The following is a 21,876-nucleotide window of genomic DNA, read 5'->3' on the forward strand; positions in this document are numbered from 1 at the left end:
CAACAATAAGGAAGTTATTAAAGTCAGCTATGTATAACTACCATGAAAGGTGAAATTAGCTCTGGACCAAAACTGTTGTTTTTTTTTTTGTCCAAAGCTAAAAAATTCTTTATTTCTACTGTAAAAGTATGCATTTTAACAGAGAAGTGTATGGGGGCTGAATACTCCTGTAGTCAAGGAACTACAGTTTTTAACACTTTTTTCTCTCCTTCTCAATCATAAAAAATGGTAGTGCAAATCCAGCTGTATTCATGTAGAATGTAGGGCACAGACTCTGGGATAGATATTACGGATTATGGTGAGAATATTTTTATAATTTTGTATTTTAAACTGTTACATTTCAGTATACTCAAATAGAGTCCGGCAGGATACGTACTTACTGACAGCCAGAATAGCTACAAAAAACCCATACAATACAAACCCAAGACACAAAATAATACAAAGAAGTAAGCAGAGTACAAAGAACCTCAGGAACATAGGAGGAGGATAAGAAACAGAGTAACAGGAGGGTGAACAGATGATCTGAAAGAAGACAGAAGGACATGAGAATAGCTAACTGGTAAAAAAGTTAGTTGGAGACCTAGGTGGAAACAATTAAGGAAAACGGAATAAAAACAAAGGCAGGAAGTAAATATAACAGTAAGGCACATGAGAAACGTAAGCGTCAAAGTCAAACCTGAAGTAACCAAACTATAAAACTAACTAACACAAGAAAACATGCAGGGTGGCAGGGAAAGTAAAACCACAGAAACACAAAGGAGTACAACAAAACCGACACAATATTGTTATGTGCAGATTTTCTGTCTGTCACACACATTGTACAGTGTATTTCTACAGACTTCACACACTTCTCTGTGTCACTGTACAAGTTACTTAACAAAACCATTCTGGTGGAACTGTCTGTTTCTTCAGAGCAAAGGTCTTTTGGTTGACTCCTCCCACATTTGATCAATTTTCTGTTACTAGACAACACACAAGTAACACATTAATGCAGATAAGTCCATACTTCATACTTCACTGTAAGGCTCCACCCTCTGAGTGTGATGTGTTTATGCTCTCAGTGACCTTCAGCCTCTGTTAAATTGAGTCTGTAGTAAAGTAAACACAAAAACCCAACTAGAAGAATAAGAATATGCATATCAGTGCACGAGTGGCTTGTCCTCATGTGCTGTAGACCTGTGGCTACGTGTGTCTTTATAAAACCACCACATTTGCAGGTCCAGCATTTTCCTTCCTCTTATTACAGTCCACTCGGCTGTGTATCCATCTGTAGCTCTCTTCCATCGTCTGTGATTGATGAAATGAGCCAAGGAGCAGCGACAAGCAGAGGGAAGTGGATGTATTTATTGAAGCAAATAAAAGATGGATAGAGCGTGGGAGATAGAGGAAGCAAGAAAGAGAGAGAGAGAGAGATGAGCTGTCAGGGGTTCTTGAATGGCACAGAAATTCCCACCTGCAAACACACGGCTTTTGAATCCCTGCTTTTCTGCTTCAGATGAAGTGAAAAGATTCACTTTTGGAGATGATGTGTGCCATTCTGCTATTGCTTTCACCTGCTCCACTTTGGGCCTGCTAATGGATGTGCAACAACTGCCGTGCATGCACACACACAAGCGCACAACTTGTTATGCAGTCTCCACAGAGTCGCGTTCTTTTGTTTCTCAAGCTTAGATGTCAAATCAAAGCATTTTTCTGATATTTAGGTCATTCTGTGAGTTGTAAGCCACTACAAACCTGGAAGATTTACAGGTATACACACACTTAAAACAGCAATACACACCTTTCTCTTAACTCAGAGTGCTCTAAAATTGGAGTGGGGGGAAAAGACTTTTCAAGGCAGCAGTAGTGTCTTGTTATGGCTCTGGTATGGATCTTCTTTAAAATGACGTCAACAGGAAGTCAAAAGCAAAGCAAGTGCTGCTCAGAACTTCCAGAACTTGGTGTCAACAACATTTCCTCTCCTATATCTTTCTCAGAGAGGACACAGCAGCACAGAGATCTGGATTATATGTTACACCTTTTGGAAAAGCATCAGATAACATGAGGTCCACAAATGGCTTTACAAATAAGGAAAGGCAAACATTCACACACATGCTGCAATAAAAAGTGGATGAGTAGCTTAAATGAACAAACAATAGGTAATGAGATGTCAGAGTGGGGCTGGCTGAAGAGAGGAGAAAGAGAGGACAATGGAGCAAGAGACGGACCAGTCTTCTTCCTCTGATTTTGTTGGACTTTGTTCGTCTCTGGCACTGTGCTCGAAAGCTGTGTGAATACGTTACCCCCCGGTTTATAAGTTACCCCCTTAAACCGCACTGGAAAGGGAAGGGGGAGAGCAAGGGAGGCGAAGGAGAGTGGAGATGAACCAGAGGGAGCGGAAGGAAAGAACCAACAGAGGAACAAACACAGATGAGAACAGAACAAAAAGAGTCGCAAATAAGAAGAAGTATTGCAGCATAATTATTATCCATTTGCCACGTTTTGTATTGGTGTGGCCCAGCAGCTGCAGGGATGTGGATAGAAACCAAAACAGAGATGGAGGAGGCCAGCAGGACCCGTGCCAGCTTCAGTCGGCGTGTGTTGAATGGCCTGCTATTGTGCAGTGGAGACATGGAGCACTTGGATAAGTACATGAAGGGTAGGAAAACACTCACAATACATGTCATCCGGAAGCCTTTTCTTTTAATACTAATCTTAATGTAATTAATCGCAAAACTTTGCCTCTAGAGGAAGTGCTAAATTACCATAATTATGACTAAATGATTCAGAAATGCTTACATCACCATTAAAACACGCAGATGTAATCATCATGCGACTCCCACAGAGAATACTGTCACACTTTTTCTCCAACTTGGAACAAAATTATCATTAAAATCCTATTTTGATTCTGCTATAAAACCCTGACTTAGCAACAAGAAATCCAACTGCGGTTGAAATTTTGTGAAAGCTGCACTCGCCTCTTTCAGTCCACTTTTACATCTGCAAGCATCTTGCTGTGAAGTGCTGTTTATTTATAGGGACCTTTTTTTTCCTCATGTGTCCTCAGACAAGTCATTTGTGCTACAGCTGGTAGTCTGTGGCCTGAGAGGGGTGACCAGGGTAATTCTGGCCAACAACCCGCTGAGTGGTGGTCTCATCCTGGCTGCCCTGTACTGGGATTCCCTCTGGCAGGGCCTGCTGGGAACTCTGGGAGTATTGGCCTCCACGCTAACAGCTGTCATCACAGGACAAGACAGGTGGGATGATATAGAAATGCACAAACACAAGCAGCACTACAGAAGCTGAAAGCAGTGCACATTTATGTGTCCATATTTAATGCTTTGGTCATTCTAAAAGCACATAAATAAAACATATCCTCTTTAACCTTTGACCTTGTAATCTACTCAGGTTCGCTATTGATCGGGGCTTCTACTTAAAATTCATGAGAATAGTTCAGCTCCACAACTATAAGCCCTGCATACACACCACCTCGCATTTATTTTTATTTTTAACTTTGACATGCAAAGAAAATTTAATGTCACCCATGGACCTCAGCTCATTAACTGAACTGAACATTTTATTTTTCTTGAGAACCCATTAAAATCTATTTAAAGCTTTGTTAATTTGTATTGCTTTACAGAAAAACAGTACAGATTTATTACCTTTCAGGTTTTTAAATTTTTTTTTAATTTTCCACATGCAAAATGTAATCGTCATATGTGAATATTCCTGTTCTGTGTCTGCGTGTATAGTGTTGAGGTGGCGGGAGGTCATCATGGTTTTAATGGCATGTTGGTGTCTCTGCTGATGGGAGTGTTTAGCTCAGCTGGAGACTGGTACTGGTGGCTCCTGCTGCCTGTCTTCCTGGGGTCAGCAACATGGTAAGAAACACATACACGGACTCATTGTTTCATATTGCCTTCTTGTGTGTCCATTTTTAGCATAGTATAGTATAGTAGTAGTATTTCCTCAGAGTGCTTTCTCAACTCTCAAAGTTTCTCAAGGTTAATGGTTCAGGTAAGGGAATGGCTGTCATTCATGATGTCCTTTCAGTCAGATTCTCCAAATTCAAAAGAAGATTTTTCCTTCTGTCTGCAGTCGTTCATATCTTTTATATCTGACTCTGTTTGCGAACTTCCCCATCTTTCTATATGTACTGTACATGTGAAAATCGCGGTCAACAAATATGACACTGATTAATCCAAATATAGCATGAAAGGAGGAGCTGACGTGGAGATGGGTTGCAAAGCAGCCTGCACATGCAAAGCAACTGTAGGCAAGCTAAAGCATATTGGCTAAATAGCATGCTGTAAATGTGAGGTGCCGGTTGAATGAATAAAAAGTGTATCAGCTGAGCCAGCAGTGATGCAGGCTGGCACTTAGATCAGCTGATCTACAGAGATTATATATTCTTTAAAAGACATCTTGTTATTTATTGATACATTAGCTAGTTGATTCTTTTTAGGGAGTAATTTTCACATACCCACCACCTCAGGCATTTTCCAGACTTTAACAAATGTTAAGGTTGGTGTCATTCAGAAAAAAGTAGTTCATCATTATCATTATCATTATTTTCTTATCAAAAATGAACAAAGATGAAGTAGTTAAATTTCTCAGTGCAGTAATGCATATTTTAAACAAAGCACATTGGATTAAAGCTTCCCCATCATGAGTTGTCTGTGCTGAGATCTAGAGTAGTCAGTCAACAGGATATTCAAGAAAAAGAAGTGACTGCATCAGTGACAAAATGTGTCTCCCACTGAAAAGTCCAGATGAACATAATAAACTTTCTGGGTTTTTCTTACCTGGATGATAGAGCATACATCAATAAGTTACCAGTGTAATTTTGTCTATTTCAATAAGAAATTATTTCTATTTCTAATTATTTCTTCCTTTCTCTTTTCCTTTTTCAGTGTTTTTCTGTTTAGCGGACTCTCATCGTTTTTAGACCGCTGGGACTTGCCTGCTGCCGTGTTTCCCTTCAACATTATTATCATCCTCTACCTCCTGTGTACTGGCCCAGAACACCCCTATTTTCCACACCACTCAGTAAAACCACCAGGGGCCCTGGAGCCCAATGCTACAGAGCTCATAGCATTACAGGTAAAGAATATGTAAAACCTCTGAACTGGTATTCTGTCTGATAGAAGTAATTACGTGAAGGCACAGAGATGCAACTATCAGTCTGGAATTGACCACTAAAACCTTGAGATATGGAATAAGAATTACCAAAATATTGAAGGCTACACTGTAACACATTTTTATACCTGTCACCCTTTTGATGTTTGAGTTACTTTCATACTGGGACAGAAAGTCTGGCACAATTCATGAAAATGAATTATTCATTTGCTCGCTGCTGTCAGTCTTATATCATCTAGCCATGTCCAGGTGCATTATTTGCCTCAGGCTTTAGATGTTTGAGTTCATGTAAGAGTTGACATCTTGGTTTTCAGTCTGACTGTGTTGACTCAGTCCCACTGGCACAATCACCCATTATACCCCATCTACTCACTCAGGTGCCATTTCCTAGAGTATGTGGTACTGTTTATTGGTATTTCATTACAAAAAGAGGCATTTGTGTTTTTCTGGCTGTTCTCACTGATATAATTAGTGCCAAATGCGACTAGTACATTTATTTCAGACTAATAAAAAAAGTATTAAGTGTCATATAAACTATGTAACAGTACATAAACAAAAAATCAAACTCTCTAACATCTACCATAACAACAACTGTCTTTCGTGCCAGCCATATTTCACTGGCGCTAGTGATACTGTTAACTTCAGTGATGATTGTCACACGGGAGAGTCAGATTTACAGTAACATTATTTTGAGAAGAGGATCATTTAATGATCCAGAACACAGGTGGGCTGTGCTCAATGCATTGGGAGAACTTTATTACAGCACTACATCTCATTGATGCCATTAGGAGTAGGATCCCACACAGATAAAGGCAAGTCACAGTTTCTTAAAATGTGGCTCTCTGCTGAGCGTTAATGGTGCTGTGAGACTAGTAGAGAGGAAACTAATATTCTTATCCAGGATGTGCCAGAGGTGTAAATATTAAATAGTGAAAATATGCTGGCAAAGACATTTTTTAAAAAGATTTGGAGTTCAGCAGTGAATGCATTCGAAGTGCACCATGGGAAAAGTTTTAATTAATTTTAGTATGATCCCATTTTCTTCTAGATAGACAAACCCACATATATGAAAAAATGATAAGTGCAATTACAGGACAAGGTTGTACAGTTTGTACAATTTTAACCCACACTTGGAAACAACATGAATGCAGGATGGAGCCATGCCTTCATTTTTTTCCCACCAAATGTTGATCTTACCATCCAAATGTTGCAGCATTAATCAAGGCTCATCAAAACAGGCAATGTTTTTCCACTTTTCTCTTGTCTTTCTACATGGTTCAGGTTTTCAGAGTTACTTTGACAGTAAAGAGTGGACACTGTTACTGTTTCCTTCCTATCAGTTTGCAGCTATGTGGCCATTTTCCCTACAGTGATCTAATAGGTAAAGTCGCTTTCTTGGACCATTCTCTGTAAACCCTAAAGGTGGTTTTCCAGGAAAATCCCAGCAGATCAGCATTTTCTGAGATCCTAAGACCAGTGTATCTGGTGCAAACAATGATGAAACATTCAAAGTCACTTAAATCAGCTTTCTTCTCTCTGATATTTCTTCTTTCTTCTCTCTCATGCCTAAATATACTGAGAGCTTTTAATGAGATTGGCTAATTAGATATTTCTTTTACTAAGCAGCAGAACAGGTGTACCTAACAAAGTAGCCAGGGAGTGCCTAATCGCTCCACTTTTAGTCCCACTGGCACATTAGCCACTTGATTGGTTTTATGAAATTCTACCTGAGAAGTATCAAAATACGTTATTGATTAACTGGATTTCTGTTACTGATGAGCTGACATCATAAGGATTTCCAGTAAAATATCTTAAAAAGGCAGCTCATCAAGTCATTTAAAAAGAAGAGGTGCTGATCATTTGCAGTCACAAAGGGAAATATTAGAAGTTGGTAGGATATATAATGAAGAAAAAAAGAGAGAAACCAAGCTTAACTAAGGCCAGGGTTATCCTAAGAGTGCGCATCATGTTGCAGCCTGGTCTCCAGAGTGAACAAGTAACTGGGAGCACTATATGCATAAGAGCAGCCAGCTATGACTCACCAGTTACTTAGCAACAGTCAGTGGTGGTGCTCCTGTTTGGAAATTATAATGAGTCAAAACTGTTTCAACTAATGATTTTTGCTGGGAGAATGTGATTGCACAGGTTAAGCTCTTTATGAACGTTAAGGTTTTAATTGTATTCTTTTCCGTTTCTATGGAGAGAAAGGGCTTGGACTTGTGATGAATGGTTTAAATATCAGGAGTGCTAATCAGGTTCCCAGTAAGTTTGGGAGTAGGTGGGTGGCCTGAGGTGGGGGTTCGTGGGGATTTGGGAACTTGGGGCTCAGCAGTCAGGGACAAAAAGACAAAACATCGAAGTGAGAACTTACTCCTGAATTTGAAGCTGAAAGTATAGTAGACTGTCTACAAGTTGCTGAACAGTGTACCTTTGTAAGGAATTTATTTCCTTTCATCTAGTGAATTCAAATGAAATGCATTTCCCTTGAGCTGCTTCTCACAAGACAGGAATCCAGACTCTTACCAGCTGCTGTACTCGGCTTTTGATCTCATTGAGCCAGCTGGCATCTCAGCACTTACACAGCGACTGAATTTAAATTTCCATTCAATCTTTGGCAGACCCAATTAAGTGACCCAAATCAGAAAAGCTTTGTGATTATGAGGATATTATAATGTCTTAACAACTAGGTTTATGCTATATTTACAATCTGGTAGTTTAAAAATATACTAAAACATGTTTTTGTATAGACTCACACAGAGAAACACCAAACACGCTGGCATGACATCAGGTCACTGACTTGGTCATGGAAGAATATCCAATTTCTTTGTGATGAGAAACTCCTGTGTTGTCATTGCAGTATGCTTTGTGCAATTATCATTGCGCTGTGAAACTCTGTCAGATTAATTTTGCAGCATTTGGCTGAAACTGAGCAGAAAGTAAAGCCCTGCACACTTCAGATCTCATCCTGTTATTTCTGTCATCATCAGTAAACACATCATTTCCACTTGCAGCCATTCATGAGGGCATTTCATGATTGTGGATTCTGACACTGATGTGACTGCTTTCTCAAGAGTGTCCTTGACTGGTGGAAGGGGGGTTTATATCAAAGGAAATAATTTACAAACATCAAGGTTGAGGGCCAAATTATCAGCTAACTTGCATTATTTTTAATTTTTACTTTTCATTTTACCAAAGCACACTCGGAGTCAGCACAGACTGCTTTCTCAATGAAACTGGCGCTCCAGATTCTTTCCTGGGCCGTTAGTACAATTAACCTCACAGCAATTCATGCTGTTTGTCAGACAACCAGCACCACAAACATGGTCAAAAGGTGCAGGTTAGTGACTCCAATTAGCTGAGGTTATGTCTAGAAGATAACCAAGAGCATAGTTTGAACCCATCTGTCAAACAAAGAGGACAAAGAGGAGTTATGCATTAACAAGCCCAATAACCCATGCATGACCTCAAGCCTTAATTCGGTTTATATGAATATTTTATTCCCTGTTGGGCAACATGCTGGCGTGGTGGCACTCTTGCCTCGCAGAAAGAAATTTCTGGAATTGAATCCACAGTCAGGCCGAGGGTCTTTCTGTGTGGAGTTTGCATCTTCTCCCCATGTCTGCATGGGTTCTCTTTGGGTACTCTGGCTTCTCCCCACAGGCCTAAGACATGTAGTTAGGTTAATTGGTGACTCTAAATTATCCATAGGTGAGTATGTGAATGCAAATGGTTGTCTGTCTCTCACCTTATGGCAAATGGGATAGGCCACCATGACCCAGATAATCAGAAGAAAAGGGATTGATTTTATCCCATGTGTTGTTGCCACAAAAGAGAAAATGACATATAGATACCAAATGCATTAGTCAGTGCAGTAGTCAGGTGAGGCGCAGCTGCAGGAGAAGCCAACGCACCGGAGCTGCATCGGCTGCATCGCCCTACGTAAATAGCACTGGGTCCTGAGTGTGTGTTGTGGTTGGTGATGTGTTTGGTGGTGATCTGGAAAGCTGCACCCGAGTATTGTTAAAACAGCAACCGTGAATAAAGTATGCTGGAAAGCATGAACGTATGGTCGGGTGTGCCGTGGATTTATTACACCAGCTTAATGCATATGCAAATTTGAGCATTTTAACATGGGAGTCAGCTGGAATTGAATAGCCTTTGGAATCAGCCTCAAGTGTCCATTTAGGGAACTTCAGTCTTTGGCTCCTGTGCTTTGACTTCAGCTTTCATCCACTGGAGCCGAGAGACATTCTTTCAGTTTTTGTGCATGACTTTGCTTCATTATTTCTTTAAGAAAATAACAATCCCCTGCTAACAAAACACTGAAGGCAGGGACATGACCTTAGAAGACCTGTAAGCAGGCTTCCTGGTATGAAGCTATCTGACAGAGACTACAGACTGAAGCTGTTTCTTCTTTTTTTTAGCACATTGCCTAAAGTGCATTTCTGTACACGACGATATGCAAAGTAACTGCAAAGTTGTATAAACTAGATTAGCCATGCTGCCTTAAAGCCTTCAGCACTGTAAGGTGTCCTGAATATGGAGTCAAGATTTACACACGATTCCATTAACAAGCATCACACCCTGTGGCACACTTTGTCCCTCACACTAAATAATTACTTTCCACAACTTTCAGCTCCATCACCTCAGATTCTTTTTTTCTGTTTTTTCCCCACATATCAAAGTTTCTCCAGCTTTCCCTCCTTCAGACATATTTCATTATTTCCTTTCTGATTCACTCCATCTGTCTGTCTTTCATCGCATAAAAAGCTGTTCTTTTAATTTAATAGATTCCCTTTTTGTTTGTTACTTATGAGATTTAAAACCTCTAAATCTTTCTTTTCATCTCTGTGCCTCTCTTCCTTCCAGTCTGTTTCCCTGCTCTGCTGTGCAAATCTCCTTCCTCCTTTCTTCCTTCTTTATCTCTCTCCTTCCCTTTAGTTTACAATGAACAAGGTCACTGTGATCCAGTCCCATTCTCATATTCCTTGCTACTTCTTCTTTCCTCTTCCTAATTTTCCCATTTTTTATCCAGTATTTATTTTCTGTTGCTCTCTGTTTTACTTTTCTTCCATCAGTCTCCAATTCCTCCTCCATGCTTTCTTTCACTCATGTTTCCTCTGGTTCTCTCCAGAGATGGTGATGACGTCGATCCTATTTATATTTGATGTCTTCGGCTTCAGTCACTCTGCTGAGGATGGTGCTCTGGCTGCACTTCACTGACAGTGTATTTAATCTTGCACAAACACACGCATACACAGGCACGCATGCAAGAGTTACAGCAATATAATGAAAGACCGTTTATGACTTGTAAATATCCGCGACAGGCAGGTGCACCAGCACATCACCATGGAAACTCTTCATTTAACTGGTTTGGATGCAGCATGGGTGTGTGTGAATGTTGGTAAAAAAAAAAAGAATGCTGATTTAAGCTGCAAGAAAGTCACTGAGGTTATTTCAACCATTGTGTTATTATGTTTTTGTGAGAGTGTTTCTGCTCTTGCAACTTATATAAATTCTGTGTAATGCTCTTCAGTATGCTAGGTAATAAAATCAAAGCAAATAATCCCCTAAGTCCTCTCTTTGTCCAGGTAATACGTGGCATCCCTCTTGGAGTGGGTCAGATCTTTGCCTGTGGGGACCTGGGACCGTCCCTTCTCATCTTGGGAGCTGTTTTCCTCTACTCCCCCTTGCTCGCCGTCCATGCTCTGCTGGGATCCGCAGTAGGAACGCTGACCGGTTGGTTTCAATCTGTGTGCTCATGTGGCTGCGTGGGAGGAGTGGGAGAGAGAAAAGTGTTATTGCATTTGTTTGTGCATCATACAAATGCACCACTCACAATAAATCCCAATTTAACACAGTCTTCAGTGATACTGGGATCAACTTGTCAGCATTTCATTGTATGATACATCACCTTAGAGCTCACCACTTACAGGGAACTCCTAAACTTCACAGGAAAATGTGAGGAGGCGAGTATTACTGTGTGAAAATAGTTGTGTAACAATGTCCTCAGTGGCTCTGGGGTACCATTTCCAAGCATGAGACAATATTTATGACAGAAAGCCAGCAGTACAAACTATAAGAAAGACATTTATGCTTACTGAGGGGAGAAGTAAACATCACAAGGTAGTTTTGATTGTGTTATGGGAGGGTAGAAGGATCCAATTTACCTTCACAAAGGACTTAAAGTCTGCCTTTTTTGAGCCTATTAGGCCTTTCTTGAAGACACTGTAAATATAAGACACAAAGCTCAAAGAGAAATAAGGCCTCAGTCAGACTGAAATTTGGAGTAGCTCATGGTTCCCTACAGAGCTGCTCTAGGTCTGTTTCATGCTCTGCTCTCTGTGATTTTACAAATTGTGAATCCATTGTTTATCCATCTGAGCCTGCCTTAGTTTACTTTAGGAAAAATGCACACATTGGACAGGTTGCAAATCAATTACAAGGCTGGAAGATACAGATTATTCATATTCTTATTCACACAATTATCCTACAGTAACTTACATGCCTTGAGATTGATACCCAGGTGGAAGCATGATTATAATCCCAACTCAGTCATTAACATTTACACATAATATACTGGAAAACTCTGTTACTCTATTGTTATATTAACAGATTTGGCCTAAAAGCTATGCTTTATCATGCTTTACTGGTTTGTGAAACAATGTGTCAAAGTTGGTGTTACGCATGTAGTCACACTTGTGCCCAAAAGCAAAATGCCTCTGCCAGGACCTGAAGACGTAAATGTCTGCATGCGAAGTGCCACATGAATGTGTGTTTTAATGAGGTCAGTTTCAGGTTAGGTTCATGCATCGCTCTGAAAATAAGACATGTCAGCAGCAGATGTATAAAAAAAAAACTGTTAGCACCAGCAGCTTGTGCGCACTAAGCTAAATAAAACACAAAGCAATTAGCCATGCAGAGCACTAATACTGCTGGCTTATATACAAACCCACAGGGCTGTGGCACTGTGTTCTTCTTATATCTGCTTCACTCTGACTCTGTTAGCACAAAAGAATGAGAAATGCTGGACGTTCAGCACTGATTCCAGCCACATGTAACTTTAGTACAGTGTCCTAAAATACTGTGTGTGTGTGTGTGTGTGTGTGTGTGTGTGTGTGTGTGTGTGTGTGTGTGTGTACATCATGTGTGTTTGTAGCTATGAGTCATACAGAATAAAAAAAGAAGAGTGGGAGTGAGCTGGTACAGCTACACACTCACACAAACTTGTGGACACATGCTAACAGTGGCAGGGACATACACACAGGCGTGCAGAAACACACACATACACACACAAACACAAACAACCACACAGACTGCTGCAATAAAAACAACTGTGTGATGGGAAAGTAATCAAAGGGATGTGACTATAATGAGATTGTGTAGGAGACAGAGCCAAGAGTAAGCAGCCTGAGGTAGCGTAGCAGCTAAACGCAGACAGACAAAATGCCAAAGTCTCTCTCACTGCTATTTGTGCATTCTCTCTTTTTTCTGTGATCCATTCTTCTTTCCTTCATTTTTTTGTCATGCGGCTTTTGCTCTTGGTGATTTTAGAATTTTAGTCATATTTTAACCATATTAAGCTATTTGAAGTATTTTGTTAACATGAAAGTCACTCACTTTTTTGGACACCTGTAGTTTAGGGCTCCATCAGAAACATTTCAGCTGCTGCAAAATCCAAAATTTAGCTGCTAGCCTAAAATATGCTCTTATCCAGCAAACAATCCTGTTCCTAATTTTAAATGCTGTTGTTACTGCAATTGGCTTACTATACATCTGCCAGGCAACACATTTCTCAAAAAGAATAAAACTAAATTTCATTTATTGTTTTTGTACTTTTTGTCTACAAAAGTCTGATGTCTCAGATTCCTCTGCGTCACAGATCTCCACAGTTGTTCTTAACTATTAAATAAATGGCATGTTGCGCTATACTGTATATACAGTCATGTGAAAAGTTCATAACATTTACTGTGTAATTATAAGCAGCAATTAACCTCTTGGTATTGTTTGGTGAACCAGAAGCTCTGAATAAATGTAAAATGAACACCCACACACCGAAAGAAAAGAAGTCACAGCGGCAACAATTGAGACAGTTAAGAGTGTGAATAAGTGCTACAAGGTTAAACTTACAACTGAATCCTGTTCAGCAGAGAATCAGAACAAGAATAGAAGAATCAGTGTCAGGAGACAAAACAAATGGAGATAGAGAACTGAGAAAGGGTATTATAAGTTTTGAAGGGAAAGTAAGGATAAGGCCTGACCTGAGTAAATGAAATAAAAAAGTGACAGGGAGAGAAACAACAAAAGATAAACATGCTTGAAAATGCAGCACAGAAGAGCAATGTGCATATCTCTCTCTCTCGCTGTGTATTGCACAATATTTTACTGGTAGGGAGTAAGTAAAGTAAAGTAGTAATTGACAACACACTTTCCTTCATTTGAGGACTGAATTATTATAATTCATGACACATGTGATAAAAAAAAGAAGAAGCTGGTATTTACTTTAAGAAGAGAACAAGCTTGTAAACTATTGGGAACCTTGGATTGACCTTGTATCTTTATTTGGACAAGATAATTAAACCGATAATCTTTTGTGATATTTCACCCACTAGCTGGTAAGATACACAATGATCAGTAAGCACTGTTTTAATTAAGTTCATTAACTAGGTGTAAACATTTTTATTTTAGATTTCCTATACAAAACCCAGACAAAACAAAACAAACAAACAAAAAACAAAACAAACAAACAAAATCAAATATAAAATTGGAATGTAAAGGTGGATTGTAAGTTTAGATTTCTGGTTAAAATAAAACAGTAAATAACAAAACAAAAACAAACTAAAAAAAAAAAAAAAGAAGAAAGTGAACAAAAACAAAGAAACTAAAACAACCAAACAAAAAACCCAAAGTGTTTTGAAAAGAAAACATTTTATTATTTTTGTTAAAATACTAAGGCTTACTACCTAAACCCTGAAATCATGTGCTTTTTAAAAAAATATACAGTATCTCACAAATGTGAGTACACCCCTCACATTTTTTGTAAATATGTTTTGTTGCCAACGTTTAGACATTAATTTTGAAGTGACAGCAAATTCACACTGTTATACAAGCTGTACACTTCTTTACATTGTATCAAACTTTCATATCTTCAGTGTTGTCCCATGAAAAGTATTTACAAAAATGTGAGAGGTGTACTCAATTTTGTGGCATACTGTATGAATGCAAGTAAAAGTATGAATTAAAAACTGTATAATTCATCTATGGACTAAATGTCACCAATTAATTTCTTTGTTTGTTTGTTTGGGTTTTGTTTTTTACTTACAAAGTATGAAATCAGTGACAAAAACATAAATAAAAACAGAAAAAAATTACTGTAGTGCTAAATGTGTGGAGATCAAAAGGCAGTCAGGTGGCAGATGTGACAGAAATGTGTATTTTATTGGCAGGCTGATGAAATCATTGAGGCTGTCTCAGCTTAACAACTTCTTCGCCTTTTAATGTCTTCAGAAGGAGGCAGAAAGATACAGAAGCATGGGTCAGACTTGGAGAGGAGAGAGTGTGAGGCCATTTTTAGAGCTGTCATTCAAAGGATTGTGCTGTAAACTAGTCCCATGAGGGATTTCAGGAGGAGGAGATCAGGGGCTCTATGTAGGCCATAGCCTGTCTACCTTCTGCTGCATTCATATTGTGTATCAGGTACAGGAGGAAAGAAAAGGTGAGGCATCAGAGAAGTCAACTAGGGTTCACTCTTAACTCTGGTTTCTTTAATAAATGTATCATCAAATGTGAAACCACACAATGGGAGCCTATTTTAGAGTAAACATCTCACATCTGCATTTGTGATTTTGCATAACGTAGAATGAGAAGAACAAAAGAAAGGAGGAAGAAGAAGGAGAAGGATGTTTATTTGTGACATGTAGTATAATTGTATTGTAATGCATAGGGATGTTTAAAATATATCAAATTAGAGTGTAACGTAAACGCCAACACCTGCTATTGTGATTTTATTTAGGCTCTTGGCAGAATTATGGTCAAACTGTACACCAGTGGTCCCAGACCTTTGGGTATTACATAAGAAGCTTAATGACATAAATGAAGTATTTTCTGTGAATGGCTGAGCTGAACAGTCTGAAATTTCTGTTTATAAAGTCAGAGCATGTTTCTATTAAAGTTCATAGTAATAATAGCATAATGGAAATTTCCAAAGGTATAATGATTTCCAGCAAATAACTATAGCAATAACCATGAATCAGACAAGCAAAAAGAAAAACTGCCCATTTCTACTATATTTCATAGTAATATTGTCTCCACATTATTATTCCATTATTACCATGTTATTACCAAGCTGTAATATAAAGTACTACTAAAGCTAAGATAAACAGTTCCATCTGAAGCTTAGACTGTTGAACCCTGGAGAGCGTTATGATTTGAGTCCACATTCAGTCAATTTATGTTCATCCCAAACAGTTTCCCCCTTAAAAACATCAAAGGATGAGTCACTAGTTGCATGAAGCCCAGAGGATCAGCGCCTCCAGAATTACTTTCATGGGTATGGCCACTAAAAATATTGGGGTGGCACACCTGAAACAGAATTTCCAGCTTTATAGCTTTATTATGCTGTTGCTGCCTCTTACCTTATGGTACCTAGGATAGCACCCATTTCCCCCCCCCCCCCCCCCCCCCCCCCCCCCCCCTTGTTAATTTCCTGCTATTAAAGTTAACAAGTTAATGTTTCAGCTTATTGTACGGTGTCTTCCTCTATCTTGTGCTCAAGTTTATTAGAATTATTACCAACATAGGACGGTCTTGTCAGGAGGGTCCACTGGGTGGGAAAGGAAATTTAGGAGGCAAATGCCAAAATACCAAGTTAGACATTATGCAAAGTTCGTATGAGTTCATTGCAATTCACTTCTCCACCATTTACTCTTTTTGCAAGTCACTGTTAATGGAGGAATGTGGAAAAGAAAAGGGAGGAGAGGAGAAAAAAGGAGAGAGGACATACTGGATTTAATATGATATGAATACTCATTCAGACTCATTCTGATAGCACAGATGACATCAGAAAGAGAGTTTCACAGCCAGAAACACACAAGAATAAAGAAGTAAAAACAGTAAAAAAAAAAATTTAGTATCCTCCAGGGACTTTCTCCATCAAAGCTATTAGTCTTTAATGGTGTAGAAAGAGACCAAGTGGGAAAAGGAGGAGTGATGAAGGAAACAATGAAGGGAACAAGAAAAGTACTGCATGTGAGAAACAAAAGAAAATGGTTGGAATAAAAGATGGAGAGTGTGAAAGGAAGCAGAGACAAGATGAGCGCAGAGGGAAGTGAAGCGTTTAATGAGCAGCTGCTGAAGGAGGTGGCCGTAAAAAGAGAAAAAGCAAACGGGAGTGGAAGCCAGTAGTCTAGCAGACACAGAGTAAGGAAGCACCACAGGGGTGTGGTCAGTCTGCTTCGGGTCCAGACTGCTAAACTGCTGCTGCCAATGCCTGGTAATAAGGAAATCAATCACAGCACTGCCTGAGGGTCATTAATCTACAGATGAGCCACCAAAATTGATAGTTCCATGGAAAATACAGTCTGTGAAACCAGCATCAGAGCGACCACGCACAGTCACCATGCATTTACACTGTGTATTATCTTTAATTTTCAGGCATTAAAGAGTTTCTACTGGGTCTGAAAGATAAAAAAAATTGGAGTGGAGCTCATCCAGCTTAGTGCACATGTGTGTAAATGATTTATAAGAAGAGCAAATGGAGGATTAAAGGGTCACTCCTCACAACCAGACCGTGTTCAGTTATTTATTTTATAATATTCGACATATCCAGACAGTTAAAAATCCATCACTCCTACTACAGGGCTCGTGCTGAATCTTACGAGCTACGTGGTGCCCATTTACTAATAACTTTGCAATATGCACTCTTTTTATCCAGCTTATATAGTCACTTGCATTAGATCTGAGGGGAGGCACTGGAGATTAGACACAATATTGGGGCGGCTCTTGGAATGGAAATATTTCAGAAGCTAGATGGATTATCACACTATTTTTCACATTGATGAACATAATGTGGGCATAATGTGTTCTAATGACTTACAGGTTAAAGCTTGTTGTTAACAAGTACATGATAGATTGCCATGAAAGCTGATATTGGTATGTCCTTGAAATGAATATTAATTATTTCGATTGTGTCCTAACTATTAATCTGCAATCTACAACAGGTCAACATTTGAATATGTCCAATACTGTAATTAGAATATCTCCTGACATACTAATTAGCAATCGCTGGCATTCTGCTGATGGATTGGGATGCATTACATTAAAAGGTGTTTACCTACATGAGGGAAGTGAATATGCAGCCATTGCAAATTAGGTGTATGACAATGGAGCAAAGTTTAAATAATCAATCAGGAAACAATCTAACACAAAAACTTTTCCAAAAGGTCAGATCTGCTCCAAATGTAAGGTTGAAGATGCATCCATCCAGCTCCATCTGTTGCCTTCCTCTTATCTGATTCAGGGTTACAGGTGGGCTGAGGTTATCCCAGGGCAAGAGGTGGGGTACACCGTGTACAGGTGACCAAGCTATTGCAGAACTAACACAAACAGACAACTATTCACACTCATATTCTGGGGTACACGAAGAGAACCCACATAGACAGAGAGGGAACAATTAAACTCCACATAGAAAAGCCTCAACCAGTCAGTGGATTGTGCGCCACAACACTGTGTTGCAATACTTTTTTCTTTTTCTTTTACATTTCAACAAAGGTTAAATATTTCAGAGAAATGTTAACTGTCATGCTCACTGATTCTGGAAAAAAAACTTTTTGGCCTTTGCAGATGAACTCAGTGGCTCTACGTGTTCTTACTTCATTGCATTGAAATTGTTATTCTCCCTTGTGAAGGTTGAGAGACATTGTGCAGCTGGTGCCGGAGGCCAGGGAGAAAAAATGTCAGTGCTTTTGGCCCTGCAGAGATTTATCTGGGTCAGCATGCCCCCTGTGCAGTTTGCTTTTAGTTTCAGCGTCACACTGTTGTGGATATCTCGTGTGCACATGAGTCAGAGGCAAGGCATTGACCATGTCTTAATCCACCTGCCTCTTTGACATCAAACTCAAAATGACTTCATCTCTTGTGATGAAGATGTGAATATTATTCTCTGTTTCAAATCTAAAACTGCATGTTACTGATATGTTAAGTGTTAAGAAAATGTAATAGGCAGATTCCCTTTGGTGTGGCCCCAGTCGACATACAGTGGCTCAATTCAACCTGCAATATTCTGGAATACAATAGACAAAGCAGGCAAATTGGCAGCGGTTACCTTAGTGATGCATCATATTCTGTAAACCCAGTTACACAAGACTTTAAAATACTAACTGCTCTTCTGCGAGCTTCAGTGAAATGTTGATATTTAGTGACATTTGTTCTCTAATCTGTGCTTTTCTCTTATTTTTGTATCTTGATTGTATATATATTCTCCTGTTTGCTATTTATTCTTGCTGCCCACTATTTATATTTTATTGCTGTGGAGCACCCACAATTTCATTGTACATGTACAATGACAATAAAGGCCAATTCTATTCTATTCTACTCTGGACCAGTTTTTGTCTCTTTCTGTGTGTTGATTTGAAGTAGCAGCCAGGAAACATTAAAATGTCCTTATTAGGTTACACGCAAATTACACGTTGCACTGAGAGCAGCCACACAATAGTGTGCATATAGCACCACCACATGGACAGTTATTTAGTACTTCAGTTTGTCAGTGATGGATACAGTAATTAATTGTTATTTGTGTATTTCCACTTGTGTTATTACCATATCTGTGAACAAGTGTGACTCATTCATTGACTCTTATTGTGTGTATGTGTGTGGCAGGTTTGTCCATGGCAGTGCGTCATGAATCTCTGTACTCAGGTCTGTCAGGGTTTAATGGAGCTCTGGGCTGCATGGCTGTTGGAGGATTCTTTATCTTCAGCTTGTGGACGCACCTCTTTGCTATCGCCAGTGGTAACACAAACACACAGACACACACAGGCACAGTTATTATCTGTTGTCTCAAGTATCTAATGGCAGTTAAATGACGCTGTAGTTACATAACAAATGATGTAAGATGGCATTTAAGTACAAATTTATTCTGGGGGATGCTCTTCTCTAGCCATTGTGTATAATCTAATATGCACAATAGCTTTCGCCTTAGAAAAAGCGCCCTACCAAACAAGTACCTTGGGTATCAGGAATATGGTGCAAGAAATTTGACAAATGGAATATGTGGAGTTACCTGCTGTGGTGACGCCTTTTAAATAAGAGAACAGCTTAAAATGGCTTTCAACAACAATACAACCATATTGTTTCCCATTTTTAAAATAATATGTGCTTGAAATGAAGTCACCTTCCTTGTATTTGTCTTACAGGAATAATAAAACAGCAAAACAATCTTTTTGCTTGTGTAATTGTGAGTCTCAGTACTTAAATATGCCACTGGAGAGCAACAAAAGTATTATTACTGGTCCAAATGTAAGCTTCCCGTTGCCTCTGTCCATGGTGCTGAAGCATTAAAGCGGGCTGTCACTTAGCTTTAACCCTTTAAACCAGGGGTGGGCAACTCCAGGCCTCAAGGGCCGGTGTCCTGTAGGTTTTAGATGTATCCTTGACCCAACACAGCTGATTTAAATGGCTAAATGACCTCCTCAACATGTCGTGAAGTTCTCCAGAGGCCTGGTAATGAAATAATCATTTGATTCTGGTGTGTTGACCCAGGGTGAGATCTAAAACCTACAGGACACCGGCCCTTGAGGCCTGGAATTGCCCACCCCTGGGCTTAAGCAGTCAAATTTATTTATTTTTTTATTCATCTTGATAAGACGTTTTCATGTGTCGAAAACCTGATAGTAATATGTAATACTCACAGCAGCCAACTTACTTTGAGAGGAAATTGAGGTTTAAACAAACAAGACAGATTTTTTTCATGCCCAACACAATAAAACCATTTATGTGGGTCTCTGAGATATTCACCCGTTTGAATGAAAGGCCTCTTTTTTGTGCATTTATGTAATTTGCTCAATTTGCTGATATCCTTTGACTCATCAAAATGTCACTTACTCCATCACAGCTCTTCTCAGTGAATCATCACTAAATGAATTCTTTTGTTGATCATTCTGATGTTGAATCATCCCTCCTTAAGAAGAATATGGCATGTCTCCATTAATGACCACATACATATGAAATAAACAGCTTATTTAACCCGCAGTCACACCATTTATGTACATACACTACTTCCACTTTCCTGTCATTAATTCAGTTTATTTCCCCCTTTTCTACATTATCCCTCTACTTATTACTGCTCTTCTCCTTTTTTCCTCTCCTTCATGCTGAATAGCTGTAATTACACTGAACAATTATTTCTAATTGTGTCAGTTATAAACTGGAAAGGCATTCTGAATAGACAGATTATCTTTCTATTCAGAATGTGTTTCCTTTTCAAATCTTTAACATATAAATACAGAATCAAATTGCATCTCAGGCAAAAAGGGGTACTGACCCCTCTGAAAAGGGACCTAATCTGCTCACATTAGGTAAATTGGCCTTACGTGGAGCTGGTAATGTGTCTACTGTCAGGAGAAAGTGCAACTAAATACCACAGAGCAGTATGTGAGACAGAAACCTGGAGAGTGATAGGGAGTGAATATGTGGAGGATATATTTGACCTAATCTTTTTTTTTTCTCCCCTCCGCAGCCTTCTTCTCTGCATATGCTGACATTGCTTTGAGCAATTTGATGGGAACTGTGAGTACACACAGAGGCCTTTCACAACCCTTTTCACATTTCTGATCCCAAGGGTGATTCCCTGCAAGCTTGGCTTCTCATGTTTTATAGTCTGTAGAACCTCCTATTCTTCCAAAGTAGGATATAGCTTTCAAATTGATTGGAACTAATTTAAATCACTTTCTTTAGCCTTAGATGTGTTTACAGGAGTCACCAAATGTAACTAAAATAACTATAACTTTCAAATAAGTAGTTACAATAGATACACGATCCTTGTACTTTGAATCTAAAAACAATTATGGATTCAGTGTCCTAAAAGCTTGCATATTGCAGAAGGAGAATTTCCAAAAGCAGTGGACATGAAATTTTGTCTCACTTCAGTCTTATTCATTATTAAAGATCCTCTCTCTTTTTTTCTGCCAAGGTTGGTCTCCCAGCATGCAGCTGGGCAGCTACTCTGGTGGCCACACTGATGTTGCTGTTGACCGGCAGTTTAGCAGCGTACCGCATCCCGATTGGTCAAGTGAGAGCTCCGGAATGCAACCTGCAGTTGCGAAGCCAATGGGAAGCTGGAAACACCGAAGAAAGGGAGAGCACAGATGTGTAGCGTGAGGATAGACATGCACCTGTGTACGCAGTACTGTATCTGGACTCTCATGTTGTTAGCTGGATGGACTAGACCATAAAAGTTTTAGGTAAACATTCTCATGTCAGCATAGGCTTGTTAAAGATGGTGAACACTTTACTGAACACTTTAAGGAGGACTTCATTCTATATTTTGCCCACAGTGTGGCAATTAAGGCACAGTAGTGAAATGTTCAGTAGTCTTTACATAAATGTATGTGTTCAAACCTGACCATTTCTATTAAATATGTCAAATATTCCACTCTGATTACCCCCCTGTATTATTTTCCTCAAATGACACACAAAGCCGACAGAAACAGGCACTTTAAAGGGAAAGAAAACCTCTTTTAATAAGCATGAAAATCAACAAGT

At 39.2% G+C, this 21,876-nt stretch overlaps 1 protein-coding gene across 1 annotated transcript; it reads left to right on the plus strand.

Annotated features, from left to right (window-relative positions):
• The first annotated feature begins 2,511 nt into the window (after window positions 1-2,511).
• si:dkey-183c6.7 (urea transporter 2) lies at window positions 2,512-21,487 on the plus strand. Its single transcript, XM_063469025.1, has 8 exons — window positions 2,512-2,638; window positions 3,047-3,236; window positions 3,732-3,860; window positions 4,893-5,082; window positions 10,710-10,857; window positions 18,994-19,125; window positions 20,852-20,901; window positions 21,305-21,487. Exons 1-8 carry the CDS (start codon window positions 2,512-2,514, stop codon window positions 21,485-21,487), a joined length of 1,149 nt encoding a protein of 382 aa, XP_063325095.1.
• Window positions 21,488-21,876: the final 389 nt, after the last annotated feature.

Source organism: Pelmatolapia mariae, linkage group LG3_W, assembly GCF_036321145.2.
Source record: "Pelmatolapia mariae isolate MD_Pm_ZW linkage group LG3_W, Pm_UMD_F_2, whole genome shotgun sequence".
NCBI lineage: Eukaryota > Metazoa > Chordata > Actinopteri > Cichliformes > Cichlidae > Pelmatolapia > Pelmatolapia mariae.